This window comes from Stegodyphus dumicola, chromosome 9, assembly GCF_044657685.1.
Source record: "Stegodyphus dumicola isolate Sdum_Otavi_A_Nest chromosome 9, ASM4465768v1".
Lineage (NCBI taxonomy): Eukaryota > Metazoa > Arthropoda > Arachnida > Araneae > Eresidae > Stegodyphus > Stegodyphus dumicola.
The window spans coordinates 153,293,412-153,309,220 of NC_140776.1; the positions used below are offsets into that span (position 1 = coordinate 153,293,412).

Below are 15,809 nucleotides of genomic sequence, written 5' to 3' on the forward strand. Positions count from 1 at the left end.
CAATGCGAGAAACATACATATAGATTCTTCCTTATTTAATTTCTTTAAATATAATACACGGCGATAATATTTGGTGGCAACAATTTGAAAAGTGAATCAACGTTTACAGTGAATCTACGCAAAATGTCAAAATGAAATTAATAGTCCTTCTAGGCAAATTGCCTCTTTGGACTAAAAATGGTTATGATGAAATACGGAAACGGTAGAAATTTCTTTTTAAATAACGTAAGCACAATATTGTTCAATGATGTTTTCACTACTTGTATGGCAGCTGAAAATGTTTCCCTTTTAAAGCAGTCATGATATGTCAAGACGTTATTAAAATGCTTGACAGTGTTAAAAAATGAAATTGCAGACAATTAAGGAAATTCATTGATGGATGGGTCGAGAATTGATGTGATGAAAAGCAACATTGGTCAGTTCTTTGTATTTAGAAATGCATCTGCAGACAGTATTTCTCTCAGTTGATGCTCTGATTAGGTGACAATTCATAGTAAATTATTCCTTTATAGTCCTACTATTCGCAAAGCATGAGCATGAACATTGTGGTAAAATCCATCCTTAGAAGTCACTGAAGAAGTTGATTTATCCACGATTTTTCTCGTATTATTGTTGTATAAAATCCATTCCTTCTCTCCAGATATGAGACGTTTTAAAAAAAATTAAGCTTATTGCGTTTCAAAAGTGAATCACATGCTGAAATTCGAGCAAGCAGATTCTCCTCTCAAAATATGGGCTACTCACACGGCAACTAAGTTTCTTCAAAATGTCGTATACAGTAAGACCCCGCTTAACACGGGGGATACGTTCCATCAAAGTAGAGCGTAATGCGAAACAGCGCTAAGCGAGGCTATTTTAACATGTAAATAATGGGGTTAGGGGAAGACGGATAAAAAATGGTTAGGTATTAAATTGAATATTTTTTTAATAAAAATAAAATCAAACATTTTTTTCTTACAAAAATAAAAACAATAAAACGCATATACTTTTAAAAACAAATAAAATTCTCAGTCAGATCATTCAGTCTATTCTGGGTTTCCAATTTTCTGCCTTTTTATTAAGAAGGCATTATGATAGATTGGCTTAATGGCATATTGCTTTCAATTTCGTAGTCAATCCATATAGAGAGTCGTTTTTCCACTTCCTCTATAACGTTATTTCTAGAACAGGTAATTCTAGTTGCAGAGCTTGACGTAGTTGCAGTTGCCGATGACAGTATTTTTTCTTTATTCTTAAGAATTGTCCTTATTGTTGAAGTTGCCAAAATCAACGCAGCACTAATTTGAGATTGACGTTCACCAGAATCTAATCTTCTAATCACTTGCATTTGAGTTTCCAGTGAAATGCTTTTTCTAGGTTGCTTTCTTTTCTTGTTTTTTATTATTATCACCCATGATAAAAACTAAAGATCATAATATTTGTCACTGTATTAATCGTTATAGTATTATACAAATTTAAACTTACAATAATGTCAACAAATGTTGTTTCAAATGATAAAAAGCAAGAAACACAACTACACTGTTTCGGATATGTTATTTGGAAACCTAGCGCTGCGCACAATTTCGGAGAATCCCCGGGTTGAAATAAAAGAGCGCTAAACCGAAACAGCGTTAAGCGAGGTCTTACTGTACTATCATTTCGGAGCATTTGATCTTTCTGCTGGTTCATGGTCAGTATAACCCCGGTCTTCAGTGGTTGTGTCTTTTAGTAGATCCTTGTTTATACAGGAATAATGGGCATAATTTTTTATGATAAAAACGTTTTTAAGATTTAACTTCTCAAAGCAACTTCAACTGTGTGATTAGAAACAGTATTTTGTTCACGTATTGAATACATTTTATGAGCTGTCTGAGTAGGATTTTTCCCTTTTTCAAGGTAAAAGAGCGTATTATGACGAAAATGAACTACCTTCTATTCTCAATTTTTAGCATTTCATCAAAACGATAATAATAATACAATACATGCAAGAATAAAAATAATAAGCGGAGGAATACGCCGTTTATCTTATGAGGTCATAAAGTTACACCTTATCAACAGCATCAAGAACAGTTAGAGGAAAATGCGTTCTTTTATAAAAAAAAAGACGCATAATTTTCCGGGAGTAATAAAAAATATGCCAATCTAAAGCATTAGTTGACATCAGCGATAATTATCACAATGATGTTTTGAATCACAACGAAACAATCGCAATGCTATTTTGAATGATCATACGCATTAAGGCTAGCCGCGTAATGGAACATCACTTGGTTGAAAACAAAATTATTTAACAGTACAATTTATTTAAAATTATGATACAGGATATCAGTATAAGGAGTATGGAATTTCATTTGATTCAAATTTTATATTTTAATTTTTTTGAACAATTATCAGTTTGGCAAGAAAAATAAAGCTCGATTTTTTGTATACAAATATTGAACTTCAATCAGTCAAACTTCTTCCATTCTGTTTGATGATCTTTTGCCATTTTTCTGGTAACTTCATGAATTCGTGCGATTATAACGTTTGATCTTTATCAGGAAAAAACTCAACCAAGTGCGATTTCAGGTCATCGATATTACTGGAATTTTTAACATATAAGAGGTTTGTTATACTTTGAAATAAATGATAAGCCAATGGTGAAAGGTAGGGGTTATAACGGGGATGCGACATCATTTCTCAGTCAAGCTCCAATAATTTCGTACGTGCTTGATAAAGACGTTTCAAGTCCCCGCATTGATGTGGTGCAACACGATTCCGTTGCGATTTGTCAATTCTGGCCTTTTCTGTTTGACTGATTCCTCCAGTTTTATAAGATGCTGGCAGTAAACATCTTAGCTGATCATTTGGTTGTTTGGAAGCAGCTCAAAATATACAACACCTTTGTAATCTTAACAAACTGACAGCATTATCTTTTTCTGATGCAATTTATGTTTCTGTATGATATGCATTGATTCATGTAGCTTGGACCATGATCGTTTTCAATTATTGTAGACGATCCAGCTTTCCTTATCAGTTGATAATACTTTCCAAAATAGCGTCTATTACCTTATGTTTGAAGTTCATATCGCGAATGTTAATTCGCTGCGTCAAGCGAATTTCTTTCAATTCATTCAGAACAAAAATATCCAGCTTCTTAACCAGTCCAAGGTATCGTATGTGATTTTCAGGTGTTGTATGTGATACATTTCACCGTTTTGCAATCTCTTGTTCAGTTCTATGATGATTATATTCAATTATGGTTTTAATTTTGTCATCATCGGCCTCAGAAGGTCGGCCAGAACGCTGGCCATCTTCAAGTGGAAAAATCTCCAGAACGAAATTTTTTAAACTAATTCTGACACATGCGTATTATTAGGCAATACATACTATACATTCCACATAAATCTTTGCGAGTCTCAGCTTCTTTCTTGCCTTTATGAAAATAAAACTGTAAAATATGTAAAAACGTTTAGTTTTGCACCCCGTGTTAAAATTGACCATAAACTAAAAGTTGTAAACAAAAATACACGGAATGTGTTTCTATAGCAAGTGTCATTTGCCATATTCAAAAAAAGAAAGAAAGAAGATTAACAGAATAGTAATAAAACGAACATGGCGCTATCTATTTGTGCAAACCGAAATAACGTTTCTGCCAACCCAACGCATTTATTCGGCTATTACATTTTATTGTCATGTGAAAAAAGATTTTAGGCTTAGAAATTACGGTTACAAATTTTGTATTTTATTGAAGCTAAATAATTTTTGCTCTTAATATGCTTATGTGTGTCAGTATTTATCATGATTAATGTTAAAAAAAATTTTTAATTGCAGGAATTGTGAACACTATTCTGTCATGGAAGGCATTTGTTCCCTTAGGACGCTTAACCTTCGCGGTATACTTACTGCATCCGATAGTACAAGCAGTTTTCATGGGAAACAAAACTACGCTGACTCAACCAGATCATTTCATAATAGTGAGTATACATGTTGCTGTTTTTTAATAACAATAGTTACTAAATTTAAAAAGTAGCTAAATTAGAAAACATCAATCTCTTTAACTTAGTAACTGAACATATAAAATCTCATGTATACACAACATAACTTTTTTTATGGAATATTAAATTAAACGCACTTTTTCCTGTATCTCATTTAAACTTATTTCCTCGAATTTCATTACAGATACATTTCTCATTCAGTTAAAATTCAGTTCTCACTTCGTGGCAAGGCCAAAATACATAAAAACTTAAAATATCTCCATTAAAAATTGAAAGCTAGAGAAAAACATAAAACACCAAATACGGTTTAAATAATTTAAAAAAAAAATTTTTAGAATGAAAATTACAGTTTCTTCATAGAACAAGCAATTTGGCCAGCAGGCAAAAAAGGGAGTGTTTTCGGTGCACAGAACTAAAAGTTTTGTTTTGGTCTCATTCGCTACAAATATGGTGAACAAAAATTAGACTTAGCCGAAGTTAAGCAACTTTAAATTCCTGGTAATTCTGCAACTATTGCATGCAGATTAACTAAAGGCATAAAAACCTGAACCGGAAGATCAGAACCAAATAATTCAATCATTTTTAAAGCAATAAATGCACATTTTACGAACATATAAGAATGAAACAACTGAACTCATTGAACCAGTAACAAAGTGGGTATATATATATATATATATATATATATATATATCTTTATATATTTTTGGTGTGACCGATTGCAACCAAAAATAGAGGTGAACAACTACATATTATAGCAGTCCTATATATAAAATTTCAACGTTCTGAGGCTAATCATTTTTGAGTTATGTGAGATACATATATATGTACGTACGTACAGACGCTACGAAAAATTCTCTTCTGAATCCATTTTAAATCAGTTTTATAATCCGTTTGGGGAAAAAGAGTTCTTTATTCTGTCCTTACGTACAGATGTCAAGCAAAAACATCGTTGCATTCCATAGCGGTCAAAGTGGATATTTTTTTTTTTTTTTGAAATATGAAACCCGGAATTTTTCATGATTACAATACTTCCTTTGATCGTACAAAGAAATAAAAATACTTTGTAAAACACTCCCTTTAAAATATCGAGAATTAATTCCAGTCTGAAGCCCAGTTTCGCTTTGTATGTATTAAATAAAAATAAAATAAAATATTGATTAAATATTTCTATTCCTTGTGAGCTTTACTCGTTAATAATTATTTACGAAGATCTCTCTAAGAATACAATGAGTTTCATACTGAATGAGACAAAAAATAGCATAGTACAAAATTTGTTATTAATTTATTAATCTGAAACTGTAATGTAGCCGTTCTTCAATAAACACAAACGCCGGCTAGCTCTAAAAGCATTTATTTTAACGTAGTACGCAGGAATAGGTACAAAGAAAGTATGCATAAAAATAAAACATTTACGAAACGGAATATTAAACATTCCAATTACAGAGACATCTAATACATGGTAATCTAACATCATCGCGGGTGAGTGTCGACTGTTTTAGATCGTTCCACTTTGCCAGTAGATGGCATTCAGTAAAATAGTTCGGTTACGGATAAATAGTTCTATTTCAAAACAAATTAATTATGCAACTACAAATTTTATCTGGCAACAGCGAAAACTCTTCGAGTCACGAAATCGCCGCTATAGGCACTGTAAATCAAAATAGCGCCATCCATGCATGAGAAAGCCTAGTGTGTTTCCCCGTGCAGTGTTGCCATTGCTCGCTTTGAAATTGTTGAGTTTGTTAATCAAAAATTCGTTAAAATGTTATAAAATATGAAATCGATAAAATTCCAGATTCCAAATTAGGGCTTCCAGATGCCCATATTCGCTGGAGGATTACGTTATTCAAACTTTGATGGCTCTAGGTACCGTTGTTTTACCACAATGCCAAAATCATACATACATTTACGTAGATCCTTCATTATTTAGTTTCTCTAAATATAATGCAGGAGTCTAATGTTTGGTGGCAATAATTTAAAACGGGATTCGCCATTTAAAGTGAATCGACGCAAAATGCCAAAAAGAAATTAACAAGTACAGGTAGAAACTAGGCCAGCACCTCCGTAGTACCACAGGTAATTGAGGTATTGCTGAACCTAGCTAACTGTTAAACTTTCCACCCCAATTTTGAGGGAGAACACCCCGGGGGGGGGTGTCCGAGGTTCTCCGCCCCTCTTTTTTTTTTTTACCTTCAACCACTTGAGAGGACTTTCTGAGATAACTGAGTTCTGGCATTAATAGTGTACTCAAATCATATTGAGAAAAGACTGTTCTTGAAAAGTTCAACAACTGATGCTTCCAAAAGCATAAATGTAAGAATAAATGTCTTTTCTAAGGCAGAAGGTGTAATAAGCAAGTCTTTGGAGCTTCCGTCCATCAGCATTGCGTAGATAAATGAAACTGCTGGAACATTAAAATGAAATTTAAAAAAAATAATAAAAAATAATAAATAAATAAAAATAATAAAAGAAATTAACAGTTCATCTGGGCAAATTGTGCCTCTTTAGGTTAAAATTTGTTTAACAATTAAAATTAGAGTTTCTACGCAAAAACAAGCAATTCGGCCAGCAGGCAACAAGGCAGATTTTTTGGTGCACAAAAATGAGAGTTTAATTTTCTTCCCTTTCGGCAAAAGGACACTGAAGGTGCAGAAACTGTCTTGATTTTGAAACCATTACGAGCTTGCAATAAGCATAATATAATGCATTAATAAATATCTTTAAAATAGCACTGATAAGCACTGGAATATAGTTTCAAACATTTAGCTTAGTGCTACTTAACTATGGATGTATAATTTAAGTTACAGGACTAAAATCGAAATTGTACGCAGATATAATATTAATATCTAATACTCCAATAATAAGAATCTGTTCAGAACACCCTATGACTTCCTTTTACGGAATACGGAATTATGCGCATTTTTTGCTGTATTTCATTTAAACTTATTTCCTCGAATTTCATAAAGACACTGAAGGCGTAGAAACTGAATTTGTTGTGGACGCTAAGCTGAGTTAAGATATGAGATAATTTAATAACTTAAATGATAATTCCAAAATAGATTAAGCAAAATTTAATTCGCAATAATAAAAGAAGGCGTTACTTTTTTTGGAGAAGCTTAGTTTCTCTAGATTGGCAACAAATCAACTATTCTGCTAAATTTCAAATGTAAACAAATATGTGTGCTATGACAAAAATATTAGGCTTAGCCTCACTTAAACAACTTTTAAATTTTTGATACTTCTACAATAATAACATGCAGGTTAACTAAAGGCATAAAAATATTAACCGGAAGATTAGAACAACATAACTGAATCATTTTTAAAGACAAAAATGCACAATTTACCAACATAGAAGAATAAAGAAACTGAGCTCATTGACACGATTAACAGAGTGAATATATGTATATATATATACGTACATACGTTTGTATGCGTTTGATGCGGCCGATTACGACGAGAATAGGAGGTCCACATCTACATGTTATAGCAGTCCTATATACGAATTTCAACATTCTGAGGCTACTCGTTTTTGTGTCAGGCGAGATACATACATACGTACGTACGTACGTACGCACAGACGCCATGAAAAAAATGTCTTCAGAATACATTTTAAATCAGTTTTATAATTTTTTGAGGGGAAAAGAGTCCTTTATTCTGTCCTTACGTACAGATGTCACGCAAAAACATCGTTAAATTGCATTCGCTAGTGGTCAAAATGGATATATTCGTTGAAATATGATGCACGAAATTTTTTTCGATTACAGTACTTTCTTTTTACTTCTTACAAGGAAGCAAAATACTGAGCTCACGAACCCGAGTAACTTAGTGGGTATATATGTGGTTGGTGGTTGGGTGGTTGTGTTTCGGCGGCCCATCGCAACCAAAAAGGGAGGTGCATAACGACATATTATAGCAGTCCTATATTCAAAATTTCAACGTTATGAGGCTGCTCGTTTTTGAGTTATATGCGATACGTACCTACGCACGTACAGACGCCACGAAAAAAATTCTGTTCTGAATCCATCCTTTTAAATTACTTCTATAATTCGTTTGGCATAAAAGAGGCCTTATTCTGTGCATACGTACAGATGTCCTCGAAATATTCGTTAAATCGCATTCGATAGCTGTCAAAATAAATATTTTCGTTGAAATATGATGCCCGGAATTTTTCGTGATTACTATACTTCCTTTACTTCGTGTATGAAGTAAAATTTAGGCTTAGCGGAACATGGACAACTTTTAAATTATTGATAATTCTACAAATATTGCCTGCAGATTAACTAAATGCATAAAAACCTTAAGCGGAAGATAAGAACAACATAATTTTATCAATTTTAAAGCAAAAAATGCACAGTTTACCAACATATAAGAATAAATATACTGAGCTCACGGAGCCGAGTAACAAAGTGGGTATATATAAATATTTATATACTTTTGGTTCTGCCTATTGCTACCAAATTACAAGGTGTACAACTACATGTTATCGCAGTCCTATATATAAAATTTCAAAGTTCTGAAGCTAATCGTTTTTGTGTTATACGAGATAAATACATACGTACGTACAGAGGCCACGAATAAAATCTGTTCTGAATCCATTTTAAAACAGTTTTATTATTCGTTTTGGGGAAAAGAATCCTTTAGTCTGTTCTTAGGTACAGTTGTCACGCAAAAACACTCTTAAATTGCATTCAATAGCGATCAAAATGGATATTTTCGTTGCAATGTTTACTCGGAATATTTCGGGATTAGAATACTTCCTTTACTTCGTACAAGGAAATAAAAATGGTCACACAGCAGGGTAAGTTATTTGAAAAAATAAACATAGCATGTTATTAATGCAGTAAAAAGAATTATAACAAAAATAGCAAGATATTAAAATTTCATACACATTATGGTAAAAATTACAGTTTCCTTAAAGTATTAAAACTACAATATTTTAAAGAAAATTTAATTTACTAATTTAACTTTCCATATAAAATGTCTGTAAGCTACTGAAACATTAATGCTGTAGGGTAACTGAAGAAACTTACAAGACGGGTGCATATGTGCATTCTTAGCACCTAAGGTAAGAAACCTGATATAGTTTGGAAAACGTCTTTGTTATTGTGTAAAATATAAGTTTTCAAAAACAGGTTTCTCAAACAATTTTCAAGACATTCATTGCTGTAATTCAAGTAATTCTTCAAGTAGAAATTTTGTAAATATATATGAAATATCTTCCTAAAAACTAACTGATTTTTCTTCACTTTTCCGTCTCGGTTTTGGCAAGTCACCTAAGCAGATGGTCAGTTTTTACTGATTCATAATTTGTTAATGTGAGAGGAAGTATGTACGAAACAATCAAAAGTAACTTCTCTTAAGTCTGACTCATATTTAAAAAAATAGATATAGTCGCAGATTAAATGTAAATTATTCATTCGATAAATGTGTGAAATAAAACATGGAACGTAAACTATAAAGAAATATTATATTGAATACATCATCTAATTCTCTTAATCCCATAGTGGCTAAGTTAAAATTGATGAACACTGATTTTTCAATCTGTGTTTTAATCCCTGCGAACGGACTGGTTGTATTGGTGCTTTCTTGTTTTTCTCCTTTTACAGACAGTTTCGCTTAAAAAGTCCTTTAAGAAGACATCCATTCACTTAAACATACATACTTCTTGTGCTTTGTTCAATTTAAATAAAGAAACAAACAATCCACTTCTCTTAGTTTAAATAATTTGCTGCGAAATTAAACTTCATGAACAACATTTGATATTATGTGCGATTTCAAAAATCTCATGACTAATGAGTAGGAGAAAAATAAATATAAGGGAAGTGACGCGAAATGTTGATGTTCATTTATTTATAATAGTGTTCAAATATCTTTATCTGTGTTCATAAAAATGTCTCACTTATTAAATTATACAACGAAAATTCATTTTTTTCTGGGAATTTGATTCTTAACCATTCGCAGTATTAGTCTAATCCATCAATTATTTAGCTGTCTGTTTCTCAGAATGCATGATAGAGGATCACCGATATTACACATGCAAAGAAGGGGAAAGGTAGCACATGTACTCGAAAGTCTAATTCACATTCTCTATTTCCGGCTAGTAATCAGTTCTTTTTATTTACTAAATTATTCAGAGAGGCATTTAAAAATTAACGACCTTAAAAATCTTTTAAAAGTGTGATCAAACAATTCTTTAAAAGTTCATGTAACCAGGGTGAAAATTCACTGAAATATTACTATATTTTTAAATCTGGTTTCTTTAAGGTAATCTAATTTGTTTTTAACTTTAACAGGTGTATTATTTCTTTGGACATCTTATTGTGACTTTTGTTCTGGGTGCTATCATCAGCATGATATTTGAAGCTCCTTTCATGAACTTGGAGAAGATTTTATTTTTCCGTTCTGAAAGCACCGTGGCAGAGAAGGCTACGGATGCTCTTAAAGGGTCTCTACAGACAGATAAAAATGGATCCATATCTACTGTTGTGCCAACTGACATAAATGATGCAAAAATAAATGAAACAAATGGTGATATAGTGTACAAATTATGAAGTATGGAATGTTATAAATAATTTTATAAGAACTTAATGATCAAAAAGTGTTTAATTTTTGGCGATTTTTTGGTTGTTTTTAATGTTAGTCACTACTCGAAACAATAATTACTTTAACTTTGTGAAATGTATTTTTCAGTAAATTATAAAAAGTCGTTTTCTGCATGTATCTTTTCTTGGATACATATACTTTAATTAGCAGGAATCCTTTGTTTATGTTTCAAATTACAAATTAGAATAGATTTTTCAGATTAGAAACGAAGTCATTTTAGTCATTAATGAATTAAAACGATATTTTTGTATCCCTTTGTCTTTGTAAAATAAAAAAGAATTTTATGTTACCTTTATGCTTCAATTTATCAATACTAATATGCGGGAAAGAAGATTTAAGTATCTGCACAATGTTTTTACACGAAATAAATTCGTATTTTGTAGAATCAAGGATGATTATAAATGGTTAGTTATAATATTTCGTGTGAGATTAATTAAAATATTCAAAACTAAACATGCACTTATTAATGACATTATAACTGATATAATGTTGTAAGGTCATTACTTAAATTTAGCCAAGTATTATAATTTAGATCTTACTATATCTCCTTACCGTTTTCCTCACTAGAGTGTAAATGAGTTAGCTATTATTTAAACTAAGCTTTTTGGATTTTAATAAAGAGCGTATTTCTGGCCTAGGCGTGCACGTTATGTTTACTTCCTGTCAGCTCGGATAGCTTTAGTTATTCCGTTATCGATAATTTTATTTTGACACTCCAGTTACAATAACTGAGAAGGCTTAGAGTAAAATTTAGCTGTGCAGTCTTTCATTACTGTTCCAGTTTTAACTTGAATTCGACTGTTTTGTTTAGTACTTCACCACGAGCTGCGACTGATAGTGTCAGCACATGAAAGTGCGGTTATATTCTGACCTCTGTTTAAATAAAACATTTTTTAAACCTTTCCGTGACTTTGTGGTTATTTTAAACATAGCGATAATTCACTTTACGTTTTTTAGGGTTATTGGACTAATTACCACTTCCAGATTACGTAAACCCTCATAAGGTTACTGCTTATAGGATCAAAAATATAACATTATAATTCTGATGCCTCATATATAATTTATTCTAAAAATAGCTGCAATAATAAAATGCTTCAAATAAGGAATTTTAAATGAAATTTTTTAAACATATATTCTTTGTTTTAAGTATCCTTTTACCATTCCTCCTTTCTTTGCTGCATCGGTTGCAGAGGTACCTAGGCAAATAATGAAGCAGTATTTTGTACTACTAAAATGCTGATTGTTTTACCCTCCACAAGTGGTATAAACTAAAATAACTACGTTTTGTATCCTGTATATGAGATAACATAATCGAGTTTCATGGTTTTGCTTTAAAATATGTTAACTCTTCATTTGATATGTATTCATTAAAATATATACATAAGCTTATTAACTAATGTTTTTCTTAAATGTAAATTAATTAATGTTAATTCAATGAACGAGTATATCGTCAACCTGACGTTTTTGCAAATTATTCAACTGATTTGATAATGAATACATATGTAGTGCTTCCTAGCTATGTAAGGTTTTTATACAGGGGTTAGACAAAAATATGGAAACACCTTTAAAAGAAACATGTTTCTTTGCTTAATATGGCGTAGGAAACCCGTTGGCATCCAAAACAGCTTGCAGTCTTCTCGGAATGGATAAATACAGTTCCTGTATGTTTGCCAAGGGAATATTATACCATTCTTCCTGCAAAACGGTGGCAAGTTCAGATAACGATGTTGGCGGTGGATAACGAGAACGCACTTTCCGTTCCAATGTAGACCACAAAGGTTCGATAATATTCAGGTCTGGTGACTGTGGTGGCCAGGGGAGATGGGACAACTCATCCTCGTGCTCAGAAAACGAGTCCTGGACAATGTGAGCTGTATGAACAGGGACTTTGTCGTCTTGGAAGACACCATCACCATCGGGGAACAAAGTACCATGGTATGAACTTGATCCCATGGGATGAACCATGGGATTGTACCATGGGTTTGTACCATGGGATGAACTTGATCGGCCAAAATGTTCACATAAGTCTTGGCAGTCATGTGTCCTGACACAGTTATCATGGGGCTAGCAGAGAACCACGATATGGCTGCCCAAACCATAACAGAACCCCCGCCATGTTTCACTCTTGGCAACAAGCAGTCTGTATTATAGGCTTGAGATGGCGTTCTCCAGACGTAAACTCGGCCAGAAGTGGGAAACAATGTGAAAGAAGACTCGTCAGACCATATTACTCGCTTCCACTGCTCTATAGTCCAGGCTTTATGACTTAAACACCACCTTTTCCTGTTAAGGGCATTAGCATCACTGATGAGGGGCTTCTCAATTGCAGCACGGCCAGCAATTCCCTGTTTATGAAGCTCCCTTCTAATTGTTTTGGTACTCACAGGGTTCGGTAACACAACATTCATTTCAGCAGTAACTTTTGCAGCTGTGGTCTTCTTATTTTTCGTCACAATTGCCCTTAATGATCGTCTGTCACGATCACTCAGGACACACTTTCGTCCGCGCTGTGATTTAGCAGATGATGTTTTTCCGCTTTTCAAATATGCGGAATAAATCTTCGATACAGTACCTCTTGAAACACTAAACACCTCGGCTACCTTGCTTACGGAAGCACCTACCATACGTGCTCCAACAATTTGCCCACGTTCGAAGTCTGTTAACTCTGACATAATGGCAATGACAACCTCACATAACAGTACTCCGACAACAACTGAACTGTTTAGCACATTTACGAAGTTGTATAGGTGGCGTCAGTAGTCAAAAACGCCAGAGCCACCTACATATTTCATTAAAATCAATCTTTCTTTTCAAACATGCATTTCACAAGGTGTTTCCATATTTTTGTCTATCCGCTGTATGTTTCTATTCGACTGAATTTGTCTTTTGCTTCGGATTTTCCTATAATTACTGACCTTGCACATTATACTATTTTCCATTTTAACCTTGTAATGCATTCCGAAGAGCATTGGGTTCAAAAATATAAGTAAATCATCTTTCTTCATATTCACTTTAGCGCCTGAAAATTCAGTTAGGTTATCATTTCTTTCTATTTATGACATTTTCTATATGTGTTTTCATCATGATTGCGTTGCTTATTTGACTGTTGGGCTATATAACGATATTTATTTCCTGCTCATTCTGATTTCTTGTTCAAAATATACAGATTTACCTTGTCATTATTTATGGGGTATGAATCTTCTGTTTGTGAATTATTCCAGCGACATTATAACAGATGTTACGGTGAAACACCGAAATCTGGAGAATTTCGACTTTCTCCGGTGAATGTCAACATTCACATAGTTTCTTGGTGTATGTCCGAAATATTTTCCAAATACTCTTATTTCTGACTTACACCGGTGATTGTCGACAGTCACCATGTACTAATGGTGAATGTTGAACATATAACAATATTATATTTTCTTCTCCGTCATTCAGTCGCGAATAAACGCACTTGAAACTTGAAATAAGAACTTAAGAACATGAGAACCTAAAACACACAGTACATTCAAAATGAGAAAGGAAAATAATAGAAGTTAAAAACTTACTTAATTATGCAGTACGTTCTAAATGAGAAAATAAAATAACAGTAATAAAAAACTTACTAAATTATGTGATTCAAATCTTATTTATTACAACAACTTAAACTATTATGGCACTTTATAACCTCTCTTTTCGACTTTCACCAGAGCATATCTGTGATTGTCGACATACACCGGTGAGGGTCGGTCCGAATAAACAAGAATGTAGTGCAATATTCGATCTTTCACCGACATATTTGGTGAATGTTGACATTCTCCGGTGAAGTTCGAATTTCTCCAATTTCAATCTTTCACGGTAACATAGACATGACTTCAGTCTTATTCGTCTTGCGATACTTGTTGAAGTTTGTTAATAAGCTAGAGGTTTAGTAGAAACGTTCATATCACACAACAAATGCCCCAATAAAATAGCCAATTATTTTCTATTCAAATTCTGACTTTTTTACATAAATGCTACGGTGATGTAATTTGGATGATTTTGATTCCTGAGCCTGATTAGGGCTGCCAAATTGCAGTTTTTAATGTTGAAGTCTATAAATTTTTACTTAGCTTCTTTTTTGGCGTCCGGTAATTTATTTATTCTTATTTTCATGGCTTCTTAAAAAAAGGATAAAGTTATTTACATAAAAATCGCATATGTGTATTTTAATGCCCAACGCTGAACAAGCAGTTTTAATCCTTTATTTACGGAAAAAAACTTTTATCGTCAAAACAGAACAGTTGCAATTTCTTGGTGCTCAAAACATTCTGAATTTGTGATTATAAGTGCAGAAAAATAAAATTCCATAATATATTTTGCTCCTAGCTTCCAAACTACCTATATGTAGTCAGAATTATACAGAGAGACCAAACCGCATACCTTTCCATACCTTTCGTTTACTAATCTTTGTTACCAATCTAATCGGTGTTTTGAAACCTATGATAAGAAAGAGCAAACATATCCGAGTGCAAGAAGAGCAAACAAATCCGGGTGCAAGAAGAGCAAAGAAATCCGGGTGCAAGAAAAGCAAAGAAATCCGGGTGCAAATTAAGTTCGAGACTACAATTTTGATTTAAAGCTAGTTGGAAATGTTACTAAAATCAGGGAATAAAAGTGAATAAATTTAAATATGTTTTGGTTTTTGAAAATTTTTAGATAAAGAGTTAAGATCTCAGTAATCACTTCCATTGTTCTTCAAACAAATGGCCTTTTCAGAATAAATCCTGTAGGATGTAACCTTTTTGGTTATTTCCTAAAAACGTAAATCGAATCTTTATAATCTTTATTTGAAACCAATACTTGTATTCAAACTCTCACACGAAAACTAAACTGGACAACTTTATCTTTGAAGCTCAGTTGCAATATATCTAGATGTTACGTTACATTATGTGATCATTGAAAGAAAAGAGAGGAAATTTGTCTGAAGAGAAATTTTTACTTTATCTTGATATTTTGGTCTTGGAAATTTGATATAAACTGAAAGCTTGATTTTGAAGTCTACTTTTTTAATATAAAACAGTATTGATTTTAATGCATTGCAAAACGTATTAAAAACTCGCCGTATCTTTAAATGCTAATTAACCGATGAAAAAAATAGAAAAAGAATCACGAAATTAAATTTTGCTTCTTTAGATTTCCTTAAATGAATTCTAAATATTAAAATATTTGTAATAAAATTTATGTAATATAAAAAATAGGAGAAAACTAAGGTTTCATAAACCGAAATTTCAT

At 32.6% G+C, this 15,809-nt stretch overlaps 1 protein-coding gene across 1 annotated transcript in view; it reads left to right on the plus strand.

The window, feature by feature from the left end:
• LOC118186240 (nose resistant to fluoxetine protein 6-like) overlaps window positions 1-11,458 on the plus strand; it is a 90,054-nt gene extending 78,596 nt beyond the window's left edge. The window contains exons 14-15 of the mRNA XM_085824253.1: window positions 3,790-3,932; window positions 10,247-11,458. Of these exons, the coding sequence (XP_085680379.1) occupies window positions 3,790-3,932; window positions 10,247-10,504 (401 nt within the window). The 3' untranslated portion in view covers window positions 10,505-11,458. The remainder of the gene's footprint in view (window positions 1-3,789; window positions 3,933-10,246) is intronic.
• Window positions 11,459-15,809: the final 4,351 nt, after the last annotated feature.